Here is a 24,863-nt window from a genome sequence, read left to right as displayed (position 1 = left end):
CATAATTAAAGCAGTGTGATACTGGTGCATGAATAGGCAACTAGATCAGTGGAACAGAATAGGAAGACCAGAATTAGACCACAATGTATAATTTAGTATATGACAAAGATGGTATCTGAAACCACTGAGGTAACAGTTAGCTTTTTAATAAATGGTGCTGAGGTAACTAGGTAGCCATTTAGAAAAAGATAAGATTATATCCATTTTGGAACCACATAGGGTAAGGGAGTCCCCAGAGAAAGAGAACCAAGCATGGCTTTCTTGACACAAGAGAAGCCATTTTTGGCCTAAGCCATTTTGTGGCTTAAGCATGGCCATAATGCTTGTCCTTGAACAGGTCTCAGTAATTAATGATCTTAAGGGAACAAAGGAATGCAGAAACCAATGACTGTTATCAGGGAAGAGAAGTAACAATAACAAAGATTAAATATCCATTTTAAAGATTCCCAGTTCTGTTTCAAAGGTAAAGATTAGCCTGAATTGCTGAACCACCAGGTCAACTGGAACCTAAGGAATGATGATATTGACCTTTTCCAGCTTGGACTCTGCCAGCCGCCCAAGTCCCTTCATGAATATGCATACACCAGCCCAAACCCCTTCATGAATATGCAGGTACCCTTAGCTTAAAACTTATGCAATTTTGCTGTTCCAGGAGACACTGCTTTGGGAATGATTACCAGTGTTCTCCTTACTTGCTACAAGTTATAAATCCTGCCTTCTCCCCATCTTTGACTTGGTAGTGTCTTTTGACGTGACACCCACAAAAAGGTGAATTGAGTTTTCAGGTAACAAATTCTCACAGCAAATAGAAGAATAAACTCCAAATGGATTAAGAATCTAAATGTAAACAGATGGAGAGATATACCATGTCCTTGGATTGGAAGAACATTGAACAAGAACAAGAACAACATTGTGAAAATGACTATACTATCCAAAGCAATCTACAGATTCAGTGCAATCCCTATCAAACTACCAATGGCATTTTTCACAGAACTAGAACAAAAAAATTTCACAATTTATATGGAAACACAAAAGTCCCCTAATAGCCAAAGCAATCTTGAGAAAGAAAAACGGAGCTGGAGGAATCAGGCTCCCTGACTTCGGACTATACTACAAAGCTACAGTAATCAAGATAGCATGGTACTGGCACAAAAACAGAAATGTAGATCAATGGAACAGGATAGAAAGCCCAGAGATAGACTCATGCGCATATGGTCACCTTATCTTTGATAAAGGAGGCAAGAATATACAATGGAGAAAAGACAGCCTCTTCAATAAGTGGTGCTGGGAAAACTGGACAGCTACATGTAAAAGAATGAAATTAGAACATTTCCTAACACCATACACAAAAATAAACTCAAAATGGATTAAAGACCTAAATGTAAGGCCAGACACTATAAAACTCTTAGAGGAAAACATAGGCAGAACACTCTGTGACATAAATCACAGCAAGATCCTTTTTGACCCACCTCCTAGAGAAATGGAAATAAAAACAAAATAAACAAATAGGACCTAATGAAACTTAAAAGCTTTTGCACAACAAAGGAAACCATGAGCAAGACGAAAAGACAACCCTCAGAATGGGAAATAATATTTGCCAATGAAACAACTGACAAAGGATTAATCTCCAAATATACAAGCAGCTCATGTAGCTCAATATCAAAAAAACAACCTAATCCAAAAATGGGCAGAAGACCTAAACAGATATTTCTCCAAAGAAGATCTACAGATTGCCAACAAACACATGAAAGGATGCTCAACATCACTAATCATTAGAGAAATGCAAATCAAAACTACAATGAGGTATCACCTCATACTAGTCAGAATGGCCATCGTCAAAAATTCTACAAACAATAAATGCTGGAGTGGGTGTAGAGAAAGGGGAACCCTCTTGCACTGTTGGTGGGAATGTAAACGGATACAGCCACTATGGAGAGCAGTATGGAGGTTCCTTAAAAAACTAAAAATGAACTACCTTATGACCCAGCAATCCCACTTCTGGGCATATACCCTGAGAAAATGATAATTCAAAAAGAGTCATGTACCACAATGTTCATTGCAGCACTATTTACAATAGCCAGGACATGGACGCTACGTAAGTATCCATTGACAGATGAATGGATAAAGAAGATGTGGCACATATATACAATGGAATATTACTCAGCCATAAACAGAAATGAAATTGAGTTGTTTGTAATGAGGTGGATGGACCTAGAGTCTGTCTTACAGAGTGAAGTAAGTCAGAAGAAGAAAAACAAATACTGAATGCTAACATATATATGGAATCTAAAACAGATGGTTCTGATGAACCTAGGGGCAGGACAGGAATAAAGATGCAGACGTAGAGGATGGACTTGAGGACACGGGGAGGGTAAGGGTAAGCAGGGATGAAGTGAGAGAGCAGCATTGACATATATACACTACCAAATGTAAAATAGATAGCTAGTGGGAAGCAGCCGCATAGCACAGGGGGATCAGCTCCGTGCTTTGTGACCCCCTAGAGGGGTGGGATAGGGAGAGTGGGAAGGAGATGCAAGAGTGGGGAGATATGGGGATATATGTATATGTGTAGCTGATTCACTTTGTTATACAGCAGAAACTAACACAACATTGTAAAGCAATTATATTCCAGTAAAGATGTTAAAGGGCTTCCCTGGTGGCGCAGTGGTTGAGAATCTGCCTGCCGATGCAGGGGACACGGGTTCGTGCCCTGGTCCGGGAAGATCCCACATGCCGCGGAGCAGTTGGGCCCGTGAGCCATGGCCGCTGAACCTGCGCGTCCGGAGCCTGTGCTCCGCAACGGGAGAGGCCACAACAGTGAGAGGCCCGCGTACCACAAAAAAAAAAAAAAAAAAAAGATGTTAAAAAAAAGATAAATTACACACACAAAAAAGAATCTAAATGTAAAAAATAAAACCATATAACTACTAGAAGGAAACATAGATGAATTCCCCTCTAAACCTGGTGTAGGGAAAGTCTTTCTTACTATTGCTCAGAATCCAGAGGCAGTAAAATACAAGACTAATACATTTACCTATGGAAAAATAAAAATTTGAATGACTAAAAACAACATAAAGTCAAAACACAGCTGGCATACTTGGAGGGAATATTTGCAACATACATCTAAGGCAAAAGGGTAGTATTCCTAATATGTGGAGAACTCTTAAAAATTCAGCAACAGTGGACCTGATGGAAAAATGGGAAGTAGACGCGAGAAATTCAAGTTAAAACAACACAGATGTCATTGTTCACCTATCGGATTGGCAAAAATTAAAAACTAGGACAACACATTCTGTTGATGAGGCTGTGGGGGAGAAGGCTCTTTTACACATCGCTGGTGGGAACGTAAATTGCCACAACCCTTCTGGAGGGAAGGGTTGATCATACCTAGTGCCCAGATCTTGGTCTGTAAAAGGAACCAGCATTGCTAGAAGTGGTTGATTACAGGACTGGGACAGCAAAAATACAAGAAGAGCCTGGAACATCTGGTGGTGCCAGAAAAGGGTTGTTTTGAAAGAACACAAGAGCCATCATGAAGGAGTACCTACTGGCCAAAATTGGAAGAATTTAAGGAAAAAAAGAAAAGATAGTATTGGATTATAGCCCATAGAATAAGATATTTATGGGTTCATACTGAAATAAATAAATATTCAACTGACTTACAAAATAAATTAAGTAAACAAATAAATGAGAGCTCTTCTTCACAATTCCATTGAATAAATTGGAATTCCAATGAATAAATGTGAGAAGAAAAAGGAAAACAGAGAATTACCATTAGGTAACCACTTCAGTAATAAATGTTGTAAACAAGGATCCACTGATAGATGCTAAAATTAGTAGATGGAAGTTTGGGGAGAAATAACATTGCATAGTCTCAAAATGTCTCCCCAGGGTAGTTATCAGCTTACAAGGAGAAAACCAACTTACAAGGCAGACACCAACTTAACTGGGTGATTAAGGTAAATATCAGTATTAAGGATATCATGAATTACTTGCTATGTTGCATTGAAAGGGAGACAGCATAATTTTTGTGGTATTCTTGCCAAAAATGCACAACCTCATTTCAGTCATGAGAAAACATTGGAGAAACCCAAATGGAGGGACATTCTACAAGGTAATTGATCAATATTCTTCAGAAGTGTCGAGGTCATGAATGACAAGAAAGACTGAGGACTTCCCCAGTGGCACAGTGGATAAGACTCTGTGCTCTCAATGCAGGGGGCCCAGGTTCGATCCCTGGTCGGGGAATTAGATCACACATGCATGCTGCAACTAAGACTTCGCATGCCACAACTAAGGAGCCCACGTGTGCAACTAAGGAGCCCACGAGCCACAACTAAGGAGCCCGCCTGCTGCAATTAAGACCCCACACAACCAAATAAATAAATATTTTTAAAAATGGACTGATAACTACTGCAGACTGGAGGAGACTAAAGAGAAATAACAACTAAATGTAATGTAGAATCCTGGATAAGATGCTACATAGAAGAAGGATATTAGTGGGAAAATTGGTAAAATTTGAGTAAGATTTATAGTTAATAATATTTAAGCAGTATTAATTTCCTGTTCATAATTATTCTGTACTTATGAAGATCTTCACATTAGAGGACATAGGATAAGGAATATAAGAGAACTCCACTATTTTTGCAACTTTTTTGTAAGTCTAATATTAGTTCAGAAAAAGAAGTTAAAAAAAACCATCTATGTTCATCTCAAAGGTACAAAAAAGCTTTTGAAAATAAAATTCAACCCGTATTCATTGGGAATAGAAGGAAATTTATTTTAAATTCATAAGGAGTATCTTTAAAAAATCCAGAGCAGATATCTTAATTGGAGAAATATTAGAAACATTCCTTAAAAAAATTAGGAACGAGACTAGGATGATGCTGTTACTACTTTTATTCAGCATATTATTGGAGATACTAACCAGTGTGAGAAAACATGTAAAGAGAAATTTCCAAAAAGATTGGAAAAGAAGAAATAAAGCTGTCATTATTTATAGATGATGTGATGGATTATTATAATTATTATTTATAGATTTACAAAGGATCTTTCCCCTCTTAAAACTACAAGCAAATTATTAGAAATAAAGGGAAAGTTTAGCAAGGTAGCCAGGTATAAGGTTAATATACAAAAGTCAATTGCATTTCTAGAGTGGAATGCCTAACAACTAGTAACACAAATAAAGAGAAGGCACCATTTACAATATTATCATGTGGTACTAAATATCTAGTAAGAAATTTAACAATTTTGTTGTTAAATGAAAAAATTAAAAATTAAGAGAAATTAAAGAACTAAATAAACATACTTTGTTCACTGAAAGGTTTAACATTGTAAAGATCTCAGTTCTCTCCAAGTTGATCTATAAATTCAGTAAAAATCCAATCAAAATCCTAATAAGATTTTCATGAAATTTGATAAGATTATTCTGATAGGTAAAAGAGTAAGTGGTCAAAAGCAGCCTGGGCATTTATTTATTTATATTTATATATATATATTTTTAGCCTGGGCATTTTTGAAAAAGAAAAGCAAGAATAATTTGCCCTCTTAGATATCAGGATTTAGTGTGAACCTAGAGTAATTAAAAACAGTATGGTTTTGGCCAGTTGAAGTCAGCCAATTTTTAATTTTGGGATTTCTTTAAAGGATTAAAGTTTAGAGAAAAAAATATTAAAGTTTAATCTTTTATTATGAGCATTCGAAGTTGCTACATCTTTGAAAGCATATTTCCAAGGAGCTAAATGGCTTTTATAAATGTTTTATAGATGTTAATACAATGGAAGGGTAAAGAATGTTTTACAATAATGAAAATAACATGGTATGTAAATATTTTGCAAGGGATTTGAGAGACATGTTGTAGATAGTTCTGGTTTTAAGACTGATCTAGATTCCAGTAAGATTGCTCTAGTTCAGTAATTTCATAAAAATCTTAGGATCTAATTCTGGATGGAGAATATCCCATGGAACCCGGGGAGCTTCAGGTTTTGTAGAACAATGTGAAAAACCTTGAGCTAATTAAATAACCTTTAGAGGTTACTTCAAATTTGTTTTTATACTTACATAGGAATTTATATTGCCTTGTTTTTCACAGGTTACACAATTTAGTAGCTAAATAAAGTGTGTTCTAAGGCTTTTTTTGTTTGATTTAGGGAAATAGTTAACAGTTGATACTTTGATAATATTGCAATTGTTTTTCTTCTGAAAGAGTAAGTCAATTTGGTTAGTTTAGTTAAGAGGTTTTTTTTGGTTTTTTGTTTTTGCAAGTTGTTACAACTCATGAGAGCATTCTTACTTCTGATCAATACGTGTATTGTGCGCTTGTTCTTTCCTCATTAGTAAGGTGTTATAAATTTTACAAACCTACTCCTGATAATGTGACAGTATATAAATTTATCTTAAATGTTATTAAGTATATAAATCTAAGTTTTAACACAATGTTTTCATGAAGTAAACTATTTTATTTGAAATCTAAGTAATCAGATGTTTCTGTACAAATTTTTATGAAGTAAGAATAAGTAAATAATTTGATATTAGCAATCTTTTTTTCCCCCCAAAAAGCTCTTATTGTAGATAAAGAATAAAGCCCAGAGATGTTAAGTACAAGTTCAGAGGAATCATTATTGACAAAGTCAGAATTGAGCCCAGTTTTTCTGATTCCAAATGTGCTAGAAATATTGTGAAGGAGGAATCAGGAGGCCTGATGAATAAACTGGAGCTGTGGAAGGAGATATCTGGAGTTGGGTTTTGCTGTAACCTAACTCGTCTCCTTATCCCCACTCTTCCCCTTTTTCTCATTCATCTTTCATACTGTCTGTTCTTTTCTCTTATGCTCATTATCTTTGTTATGCTATCACCATTATTTTATAAAATTCATTTAGGAATTGACTAACATTAATTAGAATAGATTTCATGTATCAGATTCTAAAAGCTTTAGAACATTTGTTTTTATCCATCCACTCAGCTGTGCCAGAAATCTTGATGTCTTCTGCAGTCTTTTCTTTACCCTCCACATCTAATTGCTTCTTGGATTCTACCTCAGAACTAGTTCACAAATCTATCACCGTTTTCCCCTTAAAGCAGTCTTGCCTGGTTTCTAGCCCTTTCATCTGCTGGATGGTCACTGGCCTTCTAAAAGTTCTTCCTACTCTTTCATCTATGAAAATTGATTCCTCTACATTAAAGCATCCATAAACTTGGATGGGAAGATATTACATCTTTTTTTTCCTTCCAGTTTTATTGAGATATAATTGACATACAGTACTGTATAAGCTTAAGGCATACAGCATAATGATTTGACTTACATACATCATGAAATGATTATCACAGTAAGTTTAGTGAATATCTATCATCTCATATAGATACAAAATTAAAGAAATAGAAAAATATTCTTTTTCCTTGTGATAAGAACTCTTCGGATTTACTCTCTTAACCATTTTCATATATAATGTACAGCAGTGTTAATTATATTTCTCATGTTGTACATTACACCCCTAGTATTTATTTATCTTAAAACTGGAACTTTGTACCTTTTGACTGTCTTCATCTAGTTCCCCCTCCCCCCACCTCCATCTCTGGTAACATATTATTAATATCTGGTAAGATATTACATCTTTATTTTCACTAATTTCTTATTGAAAATTAGCATTTCCTTCCATTATGAATAAGGTGACAATCCACAGTAATATTATCAATACTTGTGACTTGGTCACCGATGGAAAACACATATATTTTCATATCACACTACAGTTGTTGAAGATAACTTGAATATCATTTATGCCCATGATACTTTGGCATACTTTGAAATTATAGTAGTTGCTGCATACTCTGCTGTATCTTGTTATTTAATGCTTTGTTTTGTTTTTAGATGTTGGGGGTAGGAGTTTATTAATTTATTTATTTATTTATTTTTGCTGTGTTGGGTCTTCGTTTCTGTGCGAGGGCTTTCTCTAGTTGTGGCAAGCAGGGGCCACTCTTCATCACCGTGCGCGGGCCTCTCACTATCATAGCCTCTCTTGTTGCAGAGCACAGGCTCCAGATGCGCAGGCTCAGTAGTTGTGGCTCATGGGCCTAGTTGCTCCGCAGCATGTGGGATCCTCCCAGACCAGGGCTCGAACCCGTGTCCCCTGCATTAGCAGGCAGATTCTCAACCACTGTGCCACCAGGGAAGCCCTTTAATGTTTTAATGAGGCTCATAGGTTATCCCCAGTTTTAAAAATATTTTGATTACTGTATTTCCATATAATTGATTTTACTATCCTATTTCATTTCATGAACTTAAAAATGTTATTCTGTAATAAAAATGTTCTAAAATTAGATAATGGTAATAGTTACACAACTTTGTGAAATACTAAAAAAACCCACTGAATTGTACACTTTAAGAGGGTGAACTTTATGTGTGTAAATTATATTCCAATAAAGCTGTTATAAAAATATTATTCTGGGGACTTCCCTGGTGGCGCAGTGGTTGAGAATCCGCCTGCTACTGCAGGGGACACAGGTTCGAGCCCTAGTCTGGGGAGATCCCACATGCCACGGAGCAACTAAGCTTGTGAGCCACAACTGCTGAGCCTGCTCTCTAGAGCCCGTGAGCCACAACTAATGAAGCCCGCACACCTAGAGCCCGTGCTGCACAATAAGAGAAGCCACCGTACTTAGAAGCCTGAGCACCGCAACGAAGAGTAGCCCCCGCTCGCCGCAACTACGGAAAGTCCACACGCAGCAACGAAGACCCAACGCAACCAAAAATAAATAAATAAACTCTATTCATTAAAAAAAAATTATTCTGATAATGGGTCTCTATGCTTTATCAGAATATCGAAAGTGTCTAAGGTACATAAAGGATTACCAGCCCCTTCTCTTTACCTGGAAATATACTATCCTTCCCAGTTACTACCTAGAAACCTTTTATTAGGCATTTTTCCAAAACCTTGCTAAATATTTCCTGAGTACAGCCTCTTCCAACTTCCTGGGGCAGTTCTTTTGGTGTGCTCTTAGGAATGCTTACATATACTACATATACCCTAAGTCCATTGTTGGTTATCAGCCTCTAGGTTGATAATTTCTTCAGCCTTGGGTTCATGTCTTTGTGTCCCTAGCACCTGGTATAATGCCTGGAACATAGTGGATGGTCTACTGATGAGTGAGTAAATAATGAGGCTTTAGTGTGGCACAAGAAATACATTAGGATGAAAATGATGCTGGGAGAAGGAAAGCAGAATCATTTATTTTTTTCTATTGAAATCAGTTAATAGACTCTGCTTTTTAAACAGTACTCCTGTTTTTTGCTAAGATCTTATTTTTCGTCAGCAATGAGTCATTTATTCAAACATACCTCCCTTTCCTTCAGGGAAATTAAATTTTAATCAGCAAAACTCATCAATCTGTACATTTTAAATGTGTATTTTACTGTATGTAAAGTACATATAAAAATGAGGAAAAAAAATGAGACAGGAGAGAAAAACATCTAAGTAGCATAATGACTTAAGAATTAAGTAATTGATCTAACAATCAAGAGAAATATAAAGTAGTGCATGCACAAAAGCCAAATGAGAGTTAGAGATAAAAACTAAGTTCAGGGGAAGGAGAAATCACTGGGAGTCTATAGTGGTTGTTTTTCCGTGTAGTATTTGGGTGGGGAGAGAGGAGGATAACAGCATTATAGCCAGTGAATATAGTGAAGGCAGAGGCTTAGCCGTGGGAGAGAATAAGGCATGTTCTGGGAGAGCCAGTTAGGGGAGTCTTCAAGTATTTCAGATGAGAAATGCTAACAGTCTTGAGGAAGAATAGCAGTGGTTGGGATAGTTGAGGAAGACGTGATCAAATCAGACTCCAGGAGTTAGGGAACTGGTTGGATACAACAGGGTAATGGAGGAATCAAAAAATAATTGAAATATTGGTTAATTGGTGGAAAAATGATATTATTAACAAAATAGAGAAGTAAGGGAGCAGGGCAAGTTTTTTGGAGATGGTAAATAATTCCATATCCATTGGTTAAAAATATCAAGCTTATTTTATCATCTAAACTGATTCAAGAATAAGCTACATGTTTTATAGAAATGAAATCATGTTTTACATTTAATCACACTTTACAACATAAAAAACAGTTCTAAGAAGATATCATGTTATCAGGAAAATATAATGTTTCCATTTTTTGTACATGTGGTCTCTTTTTTTTCTTTCTTTCTTAGATTCCAGTATGGTTAGTGATATTGTACTTCAAGACTTACTGGCATATGTGTCTTCAAAACATTCCTATCTCAGAGATCTTCCTCGGAGGCAGCTTCAGAAAATGAGCAGTATAGAATTTGTAGAATTGGAGCAGCTTCAGCCAGACGTATTAGTCCATGCAGTTCTAAGAGTTGTTGATATCACTATACTGACAGGTAAACATTTTGGGTGCCTCCTTCATTTTAGGTTATAAAAAAATTAAGATATATTAAGGACCTACTGTATAGCACAGGGGACTATACTCAATATTTTGTAATAACTTATAAGGGAAGAGACTCTGAAGAAGAATATATATATGTATATTCTTCTGAATCATTGTGCTGTACACCTGAAACTAACATGATATTGTAAATCAACTATACTTCAATTAAAAAAAATTAAGATACAGGACCGTCTTAGTGTACCATTTGCTTATCAGTAGATATCATTAGACACTGAAGTACGGTATCACATGTAATAGAGTAATGCCAACTAAAATATTCCTTTTCCTTTTCCAGAGGCATTATACAGTTATAGAGGACAGAAGCAAAGGAAAGTTATGTTAACAGTGGAACAGGCCCAAGGTCAACATTATGTGCTTGTATTGTGGGGTCCTGGAGCAGCCTGGTACCCTCAACTTCAAAGGAAAAAAGGTAAATACACCAAAAAGCATTTAATCTATTTATAGTTAGGTAAATGATTAATGCTTATGAGCCTAAGATGAAGAGACTGTGGAGATCAGACTATGTTTGAAATATAATTGATCATGATTGAATATTCTTTTGCAGATTTCTTCTGTTAGAATTTTATACCTCCTGTAAGCAATTCAGTGATCTAAAAAGTCCTCTATAATTAATGGTAGCAAAATGAAATCTTCTGTTTATTCCCAGGTATACTACTTTACCTTTATAGTGAAGATCTTACCTTCTTTGGATAATGTTGTTTTAAATTTTAATTCTGGAGACGCTTCTACAATTTTTATTCAGCCAAAGTACTCTGATAAATAAACTTCTCTCTGGTTATAAGGCAGATGTTAGGGGAGTTGCATTAACTCTTTCAAGTCTCAGTGTTACTGCTTAATAAATTACTGTGCCCCAGGTTTTTATTCCAGTTGTTTTAAAAGTGTGGACTATTAGCCATCCATAGAATGTTCATGTTTACAGTATGACACATGATTACATTTTTCTTTAAAGCATAAGTTAATCACTTATGATGTATCGAATTAAATGGAATTGATGTTTCAATAAAATAGTATAACATCTTCCTTTTGATATTGTGAGATCCTTTAGCTGCAGCAATCAGAAACAGTTTAATTACTGGCTTATGAGTTATTTTACTCTGCTAAATTAATTCAAAGATTAAGTATGTACCTATTCTTTTTTACCTGAAAGAGTTAACGTTTCTTTGCAAACTTCTATTTCAAAATAGTTATCTAAAGATCTATCACATTGTCTCTCTTAATCATTAATAGCCCATAACTAGGATTTGACTTTTGACTTTTATTTTAAGATCAAACAGTGACAAATATTTGTTTGGTTGAGAAATCTGAAACATGTGTCGATGATAGACAAACCATTGTTGTTGACCACCATGTCATGGCCAGGAGCATGAGTCTACTGCATGCTGAGCAGAATGTAGGTCGAAGGTGTCATTCCAGTTATAGTGGAGCTGTAGCAAAGCAGGTTGCTCCATGCTTAATATGAATATTCTTTTAAAACTAATAGTTATTTGGTTAATAGAAGAGGAAATGTAGTTATCTCTAGATAATTCTATGATATTTAATATTGAAAATTTATGAATCCAGGAATTAAGGTGTAGTTGTTCTTTGTTCATTCATTCAGCATATTTATTTATAATCATTGTTTTTTAAGTTTTAGTATCCACCTTAAAACCTCAAGATCATTCTTTCTAAAATGGGAAAATACCAATTTTGAAGAATCATTTAAATAAGTGTTTCTATTTTCACAAATTGTTAGCATTCTGTCTATTCATTTAGTATTTCTTTTTTTTTCTTAAGGCATTCTCTGTATTATTCTTTCTGTACTGGGCCCTGGTTTTACTTGTTCCCAAGGAAAACAAACTCACATTTAGGTGATATAATCAGAAATGGTCGTCAAGCAGTCATTACTGAATACTGGAGATAACAGAGTCAGTGTTTTGGAGAAGAATAATAAGAAACTAATCCCCAATTTGCGTTTTTTAGAAATATGAGTTGTTAGTAGGAATTTGATATGCCTCATATGTAGCAAGCATTGGTCACAGTTTAGGTCCTAATGAGGGTGGGCTAGGGACATAAATTACACTTCTTGGGAATTGGGTATGCATAAAATAAGCTATTCAGAACTAAATGCCTTTCCAATGCAATATTCTCTTGAAATCATTTAATAGAAGTCTAATGTTTAAAAAATATAACAGATTACAATAAAGTACTCTCATCACATTACTTATTAAGCACAGAGTAATACGAATGATCTCAACCTTTATAATTATACTTCATGCAAAATCACAGTTATGTCTGCATGGAGGTTTGATATCCATACATGCCCTTAATTCATGATTCAAATATAGAATTGTATCACGAATTGTCTCAGTACTGGTCAGTCTCCTTCAGACCTACTAGCTTAACTCCTTTCTGTTACTTGAACATGGCAGCCTATTTTCTGCTTTGGGATCTTGAATTTACATGTTTCCCCTGCCTAGAGTGCTTTTTCCTCCAGCTCTCCCACACGGATGGCTCTCCAATTTCATTTCCCCAGAGAGGCCCCACACATGAATATACATAATCACTCCCTATCAGGTCACTCTTTGGGTTTTTTTGGCTGCATTGGGTCTTCGTTGCTGCGAGGGGGCTTTCTCTAGTTGAGGTGAGTGGGGGCTACTCTTCGTTGCGGTGCGTGGGCTTCTCATTGCGGTGGCTTCTCTTGTTGTGGAGCACAGGCTTTTGGCTCATGGGCTTCAGTAGTTGTGGAGCACGGGCTTAGCTTCTCCAAGGTATGTGGGATCTTCCCGGACCAGGGCTCGAACCCGTGTCCCCTGCATTGGCAGGCTGATGCTTAACCACTGTGCCACCAGGGAAGATTCTTTACCACTGCGCCACCAGGGAAGTCCTAGGTCACTCTGTGTATAGCACTCATGCCACCTAACACAGACAGATGATCCAGCTTATTTGTTTGCTTGATAATTAACTAAATTTCCCAGTAGGTTGTAAAGTCTGTGAATAAAAGCACCCTGACTAGCTTGTTCACCATTGTTTCTCCATCACACAGCACTACCTGTGCTAGTAGATATTTTCTTTATGAATGAATGAAGAATGAAGTACAGATCAGAGGACTTCCCTAGTGGTCCAGTGGTTAAGACTCTATGCTTCCACTGTAGGGGGCATGGTTTCAGTCCCTGGTCAGGGAACTAAGATCCTTCATGCCCCTCAGCATGGCCAGAAAACAACAACAACAACAACAACAAAACCCAGATCAGGCAGCCATTCAAAGTTCCCACTGTCTTCAAGGAGTAAAAGACTCAAGTTTGAAGAGGAAATAACTTGGCTTGTTTCAAATGATAAGAAAAGAATCACAAAGTGAAAAATGCATGCACATGAAGGTTTTGCGATCCATTGGATGTATTAAGAAATTATATTTGAACTTGGACACAGGGCTTGTAGTTAAAAGTAGAACTCTATCGTGGTTAACTTAAACAATTAAGGGGGATATATTGGAAGTATACAGGAGTATGTCATAGTGCATAGGACAAGAGTGATGGGTTTCAGGGGGACTTGAAATTAGGAGCTGAAAAGCTTTTTGGGTCCCAGGCACCATCTGCATAGATCTGCTTTATTCACTCAGTCTAGACTTTCCCTGCTTCTCAGCCTTATGGAAAGCAGATGGTTACCCTGTAGCTCCTAGTTTACTTGTCCTTTTAAGTGACCAGTTCCATTTCAAAATTCCCAGCAAAGAGAATCTGATTGCCTAGATTGAATTTGATTCAGTCAGCTGTGGCCTGGAGGACAGGGTCAAAAAGTAGGCAGTTCCCTGTCAGTCCAGTGGTTAGGACTCTGCACTTCCATTGCAGGGGGTATGGGAACTAAGTTCCCTCATGCCGCACTAAGCGGCCAAAAAAAAAAAAAAGAAGAAAAAGTACCAGTTGGAATATCTGAGCTTATTTCAGAGGGTGAGGGAACAGTTAAGGAGCTTATTTGTGGTCTGGTAGATACACAAAGATATTCACTATCAAAGATATGTATGTTCACTAGCCTGGAGAGATGTATGTTATAGAATATTTAGTTTAAAAAAGTAGGTTATAAAACTTCATGAATAATAGGATCCCATTTTGATAAAAGTGGATGTATAAGTATGTATATACACATTAAAAAATCTGGACATACAGGGACTTCCCTGGTGGCGCAGTGGTTGAGAATCTGCCTGCCAATGCAGGGGACACAGTTTCGATCCCTGGTCCGGGAAGATCCCACATTCCGCGGAGCAACTAAGCCCATGCGCCACAACTACTGAGCCTGCTCTTTAGAGCCTGCGAGCCACAACTGCTGAGCCCACGTGCTGCAGCTACTGAAGCCTGCGTGCCTAGAGCCCGTGCTCCGCAACAAGAGAAGCCACTGTAATGAGAAGCCCATGCACCACAGCGAAGATTGGTCCCCCATTCACCACAACTAGAGAAAGCCCATGCATAGCAAGGAAGACCCAACACAGCCAAAAATAAATAATTAATTAATTTTAAAATATCTGGAAATACAGATACTAAAATGCTAGCAGTGGCTATTTCTATATAGTAGTATTATGTGGTTTTTATTTTTCTTTATACCTTTAGTTTGAATTTTATGCATTTATGGAGTCTGCATTTATTTTATTTATTTATTTATTTTATTTTTTTGCAGTATGCGGGCCTCTTACTGTTGTGGCCTCTCCCGTTGCGGAGCACAGGCTCCGGACGCGCAGGCTCAGTGGCCATGGCTCATGGGCCCAGCCACTCCGAGGCCTGTGGAATCTTCCCGGACCAGGGCACGAACCCGTGTCCCCTGCATTGGCAGGCGGGCTCTCAACCACTGCGCCACCAGGGAAGCCCTGCATTTATTTTTTAAACCTTTTAGTATAAAAAACTTCAAACAGGGACTTCCACGGTAACGCAGTAGTTAAGAATCTGCCTGCCAATGCAGGGGACATGGGTTTGAGCCCTGGTCCAGGAGGATCCCACATGCCGTGGAGCAATTAAGCCTGTGCGCCACGAGTACTGAGCCTGCGCTCTAGAGCCCATGAGCCACAACTACTGAGCCCATGTGCCACAACTACTGAAGCCTGTGTGCCTAGAGCCCGTGCTCCACAACAAGAGAAGCCACTGCAATGAGAAGCCTGCGCACTGCAACGAAGAGTAGCCCTCGCTCGCTGCAACTAGAGAAAGCCTGAGCACAGCAATGAAGACCCAATGCAGCCAAAAATAAATAAATGAATAAATATATTTTAAAAAAACTTCAAACATATAGACAGAATAATATAATTAACTGAAGTACCCATTATCCATTTTATTGAAACTTGGGCAATCTTATCTTACCTATTACTTTTCTTTTACTGTCTAAATATTTTACAAAAAGTATATTTTATTTTATAATTTAAAAATTAAAGCAAATTTTTTTCCTTTAAAAAAGAGTAGATAATATTTGGAATATCTGGCTAACAATTTGAGAAAAAATAAGAATTAAACTTATACTTTATATTTGTGCCAAAATAAATTTCAGGTGCATTAGAAATTCAAATTTTTTAAAAAGGAACAATGAGTACTAGAAGAAAATATAAGTGAACTTATTTGGAACCCCAAGACTAGTAGGTTAAATAAAATGAAGCAACAAAAAACTGCATTAAAAATCAACTAAAAATCACTATATACAAAATTAAAATGCAAGTGAAAAACCAGAAAAAAATTGCATTTTGTCAGAAAGTAATGCCATAGGCAAAAGACAAATACTTGTAATAATAGATGGGCAAGAGATATGAACAGGCAAGTCCCCAAAGAGGAAATTAAAGTGGCTAATAAATGTATGAAAAAAGTTACTCTTACTAGTAATGGAAGACAGACAAATAAAATAATAATCATAGCTGATTTTTCTCCTAAGAAATCAATAGAGAAGATATGGGGAAATAGCCACTCTCCTAAACTATTGAAGATGTAAATTGGCAAACCTTTCTTTTTCTTTTCTGTTTTTCTAACTGAAGTATAATTGACTTACAGTGTATTAGTTTCAGGGGTAAAACCTTTCTTGAGGACAATTGACAATGCATGTGAAAGCCTTAGAATTTGGAACACCTTTGGCCTAACAATTACAATTAATAGGAATTTATCATGGTTTTGCATAAAGATGTAGCTAAAAATATTTTATCACGGTACTATTTATAATAGTGGAAAATAAGAAACATGCCCCAAAAGAGGATTACTCTAATAATTTTTAAGATTTTGGTGTATCTATGCAATAACATATTACAGAGTATTTTAAAATAATGTAGAATAATACTTAATGACATGTAAAAATATATTTGACATAAGTAAAAATCAAACAAACTGAGAACAACTAGATGGTCACTAAAATATTAACTGTGTTTATTTTGAGGTGTTGATTATAGCTGCCATTTATCTCTTTGCTTATCTGTAATTTCTAAGCATGTATTTTATAATAAGGCAAGAAAGCTATTTTAAAATAGTGATTGGTTTTAAGCAACGGTTTGGAATATATATGCTTTAGTTTTTTCTAATGATGCTCTGTCTATACAGATGTATTGACTTGTTTTAAGATTGTCCACAAAAAAAAAGCTGTCCAATGAAAGAAACTGAGGAAGCCAGTAGGGTGTGTGAATTAGATTTATGGCCTGAAGTATGTGGGAAACTAAAAAGACAACTGTCATTAGAAAACTTAGTGCTAAGAGACCTCTTTTTATTTTGATATAGTTTTAAAGTTGAATCTATTAATTTATAGTCTGATTATTTGGCAAGAAGTTCTGTGCTACTGTGGTTCAGAATTATTACTAAGGGAATTAAAAATAGGAGCAACTGAGTCTAAATACTTTTTTTTTGTTGTGGAAAAATTAACTAAATAAGAAAACTAAGGGGACTTCCCTGGTGGCACAGTGGTTAAGACTCTGCACTCCTAATGCAGTGGGCCCAGGTTCGATCCCTGATCAGGAAACTAGATCCCACATGCATGCTGCAACTAACAGTTTGCATGCCACAACTAAAGAGCTCTCAAACCGCAACTAAGGATCCCATATGCCACAACTAAGGAGCCCAAGAGCCACAACTAACGAAGCCCACCTGCCTCAGCTAAGACCCAGTGCAACTAACTAAATAAATGAATAAATATAAAAGAAAACTAAGGTGTTGAAAAATCAATTAGTAATATTGATTATGGCAGACGTCCATTTCTATGCCATTATTTTAAAAAATCTTTTCTGTAGATATCAAAATGAGAGTTTGCTACTTTGAAAAGCAGTTGGTTATGGTAAATTTTGACTGTTTAGGAGACCAAGTAATCTTTAGAAAAATTTTTGTTAAAATTATCTCTAGTATTCTTATCTTATTGCCTTAATACAACATTCATATTTTACCTCTTTATATCCAAATTCCTTAATGTGATGAAAGTTGTATTTAACTGATTTAATCAGGTCAATCTATTTAATCTGATTTTGAGCCTAGATTATTTCCTTTTTGGTAACTTTTTGTTTTTGTTTTGTTTAAGATTATATTTGGGAATTTAAATACCTTTTTGTTCAGCGCAATTGCATCCTAGAGAACCTAGAACTGCATACGACATCATGGTCATCCTGTGAGTGCCTGTTTGATGATGATATAAGGGCAATTACATTTAAAGCAAAATTTCAAAAAAACACACCCTCCTTTGTGAAGATGTCAGATTTAGCGACACACCTAGAGGATAAGCGTTCAGGTAAGACCTTTATTTATATAAGACATTGCTAGTTTTTTTAAAAAATAAATTTATTTATTTTTGGCTGTGTTGGGTCTTCATTGCTGCGCTCAGGCTTTCTCTAGTTGTGGCAAGCGGGGGCTACTCTTCGTTGCGGTGCGCAGGCTTCTCATTGCGGTGGCTTCTCTTGTTGTGGAGCACGGGCTCTAGGCATGCGAGCTTCAGTAATTGTGGTATACGGGCTCAGTAGTTGTGGCTCGTGGGCTCTGGAGCGCAGGCTCAGTAGTTGTGGCGCATGGGCTTAGTTGCTCTGTAGCATGTGGGATCTACCTGGACCAGGGCTTGAACCCATGTACCCTGCACTGGCAGGAGGATTCTTAACCACTGCGTCACCAGGGAAGTCTGCTAGTTTTTTTTTTTTTTTTTTTTTTGGTACGCGGGCCTCTCACTGTTGTGGCCTCTCCCGTTGCGGAGCACAGGCTCCGGACGCTCAGGCTCAGCGGCCATGGCTCACGGGCCCAGCTGCTCGGCGGCATATGGGATCTTCCCGGACCGGGGCACAAACCCGCGTCCCCTGCATCGGCAGGTGGGCTCTCAACCACTGTGCCACCAGGGAAGCCCTGCTAGTTTTAATATAAGCAAAGAAGCTGCCATTTGTGGGGAAAATGTGTAATCGAATATAAAAGTGAAATATAGATCTCTGTAAGTAGCTGAAACAGACACTGACATCTTCCTAACATTTTGCCTACAATCCTTTAAGGTTAATTTGTAATTATTAGGGATTACCTAAAAATAGTTTTTGCATGTAGTTAAAAGCAGCTTATCATTTAATAAGCCAGAAATAGAAAAATGACTCTAACCAGAATCACTGTTGAGATAGACATTTTATCAAGTTACTAAGCTATCCTCTGTACATGAGTGTTAAAAGTTAACATTGATACAGAATTTATGGAATTTACTTACTGCTTTGTATAATGTAATAACATACTTCCTGAACTCAAATATGTTTGTGTGAGTGTGAGTGTGTGTATAAATTTCATTCTCAGAAGCATACTACATGGAAGAATGCCTGATGAATTTTATACACACACTCACACAATTTCCATGAACTAAATATAATTAATTTATTTTGAGTGCAGTAGTAAAAGGCCTATGTTTAAGTTCAGAATGCTATACACTTTGGAATGAAGAGACAGTAAAATAGTGAAAATAACTAGATAAACTGCTACAATTTTAGTGGGAAATACTTTTCACTAAATTGCATTCCTAACTACAGAAATGATGCTAAAAAGATGCTAACTCCTGGTTGAAGGTATAACAAAGTAAACAGCATTTAAAGCTATAGTTAAGGTTGCTAAATGCCAGTAATGAGTAAATGTCAGTGATTATCAGTTTTGGAAACTAATAGAAAGTTATCCAGCAGCTTCTATAGCAAATGTATTTATTTATTTTAAAATATTTATTTATTTATTTATTTTTGGCTGCGTTGGGTCTTCGTTGCTGCGCGTGAGCTTTTCTGTAGTCAAGGCAAGCGGGGGTTACTCTTCGATGCGGTGTGCGGGCTTCTCATTGCTGTGGCTTCTCTTGTTGCGGAGCATGGGCTCTGGGTGCGCAGGCTTCAGTAGTTGTGGTGCGTGGGCTTAGCAGTTGTGGCTTGTGGGCTGTAAAGTGCAGGCTCAGTAGTTAGGACACACGGGCTCAGTTGCTCCACAGCATGTGGGATCTTCCCAGACCAGGGCTCAAACCCATGTCCCTGCATTGGCAGGCGGATTCCCAACCACGTGCCACCAGGGAAGTCCATAGCAAATGTATTTAGAGGGCAAGTAAAGGTTGAAAAAAGTGAGATGTATCTGCAGGTTTATTGTTACATAATTTAAGTTTTTTAATGAAGAAGAAAAATTTGGTCGAAAATTTTCCTCAGAATTTGTGTAAGAGTACTATTTTTGGTGCTTTTATAGGTTGAGTTATTGAGAATAACTCAGGAACTTTGGATCTTGATACTGAATTTTAACTTTATTCTCCAGTCTGCATAAATAATTTTCTGAATTCTTATAGATGGTTTTAGATTTTTAAATGCTAAATGTGTTTTAAGTGGACTAAGATTATTTTAACAGTTTTTCTAGTGAAAAGAATCTGGTCCCAAATAAAATAAGTTGAAGCTCCTAAGAGATCCCATGCTAAGATTCTCAACTATATTTCTTGGGCTTTTTTACTAGCATGCTCTGCCCACTTTTGGTTCATCCACAGAAATGTAAGAGTTGTGTCATATGCAGTTAATAAGGTACTTCAGAGTTAGTGGTTTCCTTTTTTTAAAAAAAATTAATTATTTATTTATTTTTGGCTGCATTGGGTCTTTGTCGCTGTGCATGGGCGTTTCTCTAGTTGCGGAGAGCGGGATCTACTCTTTGTTGCGGTGAGTGGTCTTCTCATCGTGGTGGCTTCTCTTGTGAAGCATGGGCTTTAGGCACGCAGGCTCAGTAGTTGTGGCTCACAGGCTCTAGAGAGCAGGCTCAGTAGTTGTGGCACATGTGCTTAGTTGCTCCGCGGCATGTGGAATCTTCCTGGACCAGGGCTTGAACCCGTGTTCCCTGCATTGGCAGGCAGGAACCACTGTGTCACCAGGGAAGTCCAGAGTTAGTGCTTTTCAAATGTTATTCAGAGTGTCAGATTAAAAAAAAAAAATTTAACAGGGTTTTTGGGATGTAATTTTCACACAGGAAATTACCCTTTTTTATTAAAAAAAATTTTTTTTATTATTAATTTATTTATTTTGCGGTACGCAGGCCTCTCACTGTTGTGGCCTCTCCCATTGCGGAGCACAGGCTCCGGACGCGCAGGCTCCGGACGCGCAGGCTCAGCGGCCATGGTTCACGGGCCCAGCCGCTCTGCGGCGTGTGGGATCCACCCGGACCGGGGCACAAACCCGTGTCCCCTGCATCAGCAGGCGGACTCTCAACCACTGCGCCACCAGGGAAGCCCAATTACCCTTTTTTAAAGCATGCACATTCACATTGGTGAGTTTTGACATGAAACCCGTGCAACCATCACCACAGTCATGAAACCGTCAGCTGTCTCTCTGTAATCTCTTCTGACTCCTCATCCCTGCCCCAGATCTTTCCAGGCAATCAATCTGCTTCTGTCAGTAAAGATTACTTTGAATTCTCTATGGTTTTATATACATGGACTCACGCAGTACGTACATTGTTTTGTTTGGCGTCTTTAACTTAGCAAATTCTTTGAGATGTATCTGTGTGGTTGTTTGTATCAGTAGTACATATTATATAAATATACTGTGATTTGTTTATCTGTTCAGCTGTGGATGGACATCTGGGTTGTTTCCAGTTCTTGGCTATTATAAATAAAGCTTCTATAAACATTCAAGTATAAGGCATTATATGGACATAGTCTTTCTTTTATCATGAGTATATACCTAGGAGCTGAGTCAATAGCTGGATTATATGGTAGGCATATGTTTAACTTTTAAAGAAACTGCCAAAAAAATAAAAATAAAGAAACTGCCTAACTGTTTTCCAAAGTAGTTGTATCATTTTACATTTCCACCAGCAGTGTATGAGAATTCTGTTTTTTCCACACCTACCTCAACACTTGGTATGGACATTCTTTTTAATTTTGTTCATTCTAATACGTGTGTAGTAATGGATCATTGTGGTTTTAATTTGCATTTCCTTATTGACTGATGGTGTTGAACATCTTTTATGTACTTAATTGCCAGCTATATATCTTCTTTGATGAAGTGTCAATTGAAATCTTTTGCCTACCTAAAAAAATTGACTTGATTGTTTTATTGAATTTTGAGAGTTCTTTATGTTCTGGGTAAAAATTATTTTTCTTTCCTTTTTTTGGCTGTGCTGTGCAGTTTGCAGGATCTCAGTTCCCAGACCAGGGACTGAACCTGGGCCACGGCAGTGAAAGCCCGGAATCCTAACCACTAGGCCACCAGGGAACTCCCTGGATAAAAATTCTTTATCAACTATAAGCTTTGGAAGAATGTTGCTTGTCTTTTGCTTGCCTTTGTTGTAGTCTTTTACATGTCTTTTCATTATTTTACCCAGGTATTTTGAAGAGCACAAGTTTTAAATTTTAATGAAGTCCAGTTTATCCATGTATTCTTGTATGAATTGTGCTTTTGGTGTCATTTCTAGGAAATCTTTGCCTGACCCCATGTCGCAAAAATTTATCTCCTACGTGTTATTCTAAAAGTTTTAGAGTTTTAGATTTGAAATTTGAGTTTATGATCTATTTTGAGTTAATTTTGTATATAATGTGAGGTATGGCTTGAAGTTGGGGTTTTTTTGTTTGTTTTTTGCTGTATTACTATCCAGTTGCTCATGCACTAGTTGTTGAAAAGATTATTCCATTGAATTGCCTTTGCACCTTTGTCAAAATCAGTTGTCCACATGTATGGTCTATTTCTGGACTTTCTTCTGTTTTATTGATCTATTTGTCTATCTTTCCACCAATAGCACACTATTTTGATTACTGTAGTTTTACACTGATAAGTCTTGAAGTCAGATATTGTTAGCCTTCCAACTTTGTTCTTTTCAAAGTTGTTTTGGCTGTTCTATAACCTTTGTATTTCCATGTGGATTTTAGAATCAGTTTGTCAATTTCTACAAAAAATGCCTACTGGGATTTTGATTGGGATTGTGTTGAAGCTATAGATCAATATGGGGAAGAACTGAAGCATCTGAACACTGAGTTTGCCAATCCTTGAACAAGATGTATCTCTCCATTTGTTTAGATCTTCTTTAATTCCTTAGCTGTGTTTTGTAGTTTTCAGAGTATAGGACTTTCACATTGTTTGACATATCCCTAGTTTCTATTTTTATGCTATTATAAATGGTATTTTTAAGAATTTTAGTTTTAACTGTTTATTGGTAATATATAGAAATATAGTTGATTTTCGTATATTGACCTTGTATTTTGTGACTTTGCTACACCCACTGAGCTCAATAGCAACTCTTTGGTGGATTTGGATTTTCTACATAGATGGTCATTTTATTTGTGTTAAGACAGTTTTACTTCTTTCTTACCAGTCTGGATGCCTTTTATTTATTTTTCTTTCCTCATTACACTTGATAGCTCCTCTAATACAACATTGAAAAAAAGTTGTAAGAGCAAGCATTTTTACCTTGTTTCTGATCTTAGAGAGAAAGCATTTATTCTTTCATTATTAAGTATGATATTGGCAGTATGTTTTTCATAGATACCTTTATCAGGTTGATGAAGTTCCCTTTTATTCCTAGTTTTCTGAAAAAAATTGTTTTTTAATTCTTTTTTTTTAAATTTATTTTTGGTTGTGTTGGGTCTTTGTTGCTGTGTGCAGGCTTTCTCTAGTTGTGGCGAGCAGGGACTACTCTTCGTTGCAGTGCATGGGCTTCTCATTGCGGTGGCTTCTCTTGTTGCGGAGCACGGACACTAGGCGTGCGGGCTTCAGTAGTTGTGGTGCATGGGCTCAGTAGTTGTGGTGTACGCGGCATGTGGGATCTTCCTGGACCAGGGCTTGAACTCGTGTCCCCTGCATTGGCAGGAGGATTCTTAACCACTGTGCCACCAGGGAAGTCCTGAAAAAAATTTTTTTAAAAATCAGAAATGGATGTTAGGCTTTTTCAAATGCTTTTTTCACCATTGATTGAGATGATCATAGTTTTTTTCCAATCTTTTAATATAATTAATTACATTGATTGATTTTTGCATATTAAACCAACTTTGCGCTTCTGGGTTTTTTGTTTTTTTGGCTGCACCATGCATGGCTTGTGAGATCTTAGTTCCCTGACCAGGGATAGAACCTGGGCCCTTGGCAGTGAAAGCACAGAGACCTAACCACTGGACTGCCAGGGAATTCCCACTAACATCTGTTAATAAGAATTTTTATGTCTGTGTTGTCAGAAGTTTTCTTTTCTTGTAGTAACTGTTACCGAGTCCAAGCTTACTTTGCTCACTGCGTGACAGGCCAGTAAATCGGGAGATGAGGTGTTGAGGCAAGGAATACGAATTTCTTTGGAAATCCAGCAGACCAAGAAGATGGCGGACTAGGGTCCCCCAAAGACCATCTTATCGGGGTCTGGATTCTAGTTTCTTTTATAGAGTCAGAGAGGGAAGTAAAGTAAAAAAGCAAAATAGAGAGGGAGAGGTGGTGAGGAAGTAAAGTAAAAAGGTCCATCAGTCTTGAAAAACATCTCATGGAATGGCCAGCCTCAGTGAGGGGATGTGTTAATTTCTTCTTTCTTGCAGCCATTCACAGGTGGGCAGGGTTCCCTGAGGTAGGCCATTATGTATGATTATAATAACAAAAGCAATGGAAAGCAAAGGTTAAAGTCAAAGAGACAGATCCAACATGGAGTCCCATTTAGCTCTTCTCTGTTACATATCTTTTTCTGGTTTTGGTGTTAGAGCAATGCTCATAGAATGAGTTGGTATGTAGTTTTTCCTCTTCAGTTTTCTGGAAGAGTTTGTTTAGAATTAAATTGATTTCTTCTGTACATGTTTGGTAGAACTCAGGGAAGCCATCTGGGCCTGAAGTTTTCTTTATTGGAAGGTTTAACTACAAATTAAATTTATTTAATAGATATAGGGCTATTCTGGTTATCTGTTTCTTCTTGAGTGAGCTTTGGTAGTTTGTATCTTTCAAGAAATCTGTTCATTTCATCTAGGTTGTTGGCACAACAACAGCAACAACAATTTATTGGCATAAAGTTATAATATTATCTTATTATCCTTT

At 37.0% G+C, this 24,863-nt stretch overlaps 1 protein-coding gene and 1 non-coding gene across 7 annotated transcripts in view; both read left to right on the top strand.

Moving 5' to 3' along the window:
- Positions 1-24,863, top strand: part of SHLD2 (shieldin complex subunit 2) — a 95,387-nt gene that overhangs the window by 50,537 nt on the left and 19,987 nt on the right. For 5 of the 6 annotated variants that reach the window (XR_010838909.1, XM_067025212.1, XM_067025213.1 and 2 more), the window contains exons 5-7: positions 10,188-10,382; positions 10,725-10,859; positions 17,936-18,142. Coding sequence is in view for 5 of the 6 variants with exons in the window: in XM_067025212.1 (XP_066881313.1) it covers positions 10,188-10,382; positions 10,725-10,859; positions 17,936-18,142 (537 nt within the window). In the remaining variant the exon portion in view is untranslated. The remainder of the gene's footprint in view (positions 1-10,187; positions 10,383-10,724; positions 10,860-17,935; positions 18,143-24,863) is intronic. The other variant, XM_059053921.2, reaches the window with a different exon arrangement.
- TRNAR-CCU (transfer RNA arginine (anticodon CCU)) lies at positions 17,314-17,386 on the top strand. Its single transcript has one exon. It is a non-coding gene; the product is annotated as a tRNA-Arg (tRNA).

This window comes from Kogia breviceps, chromosome 2, assembly GCF_026419965.1.
Source record: "Kogia breviceps isolate mKogBre1 chromosome 2, mKogBre1 haplotype 1, whole genome shotgun sequence".
NCBI lineage: Eukaryota > Metazoa > Chordata > Mammalia > Artiodactyla > Physeteridae > Kogia > Kogia breviceps.
This window is presented reverse-complemented; position numbering and strand designations above follow the sequence as displayed.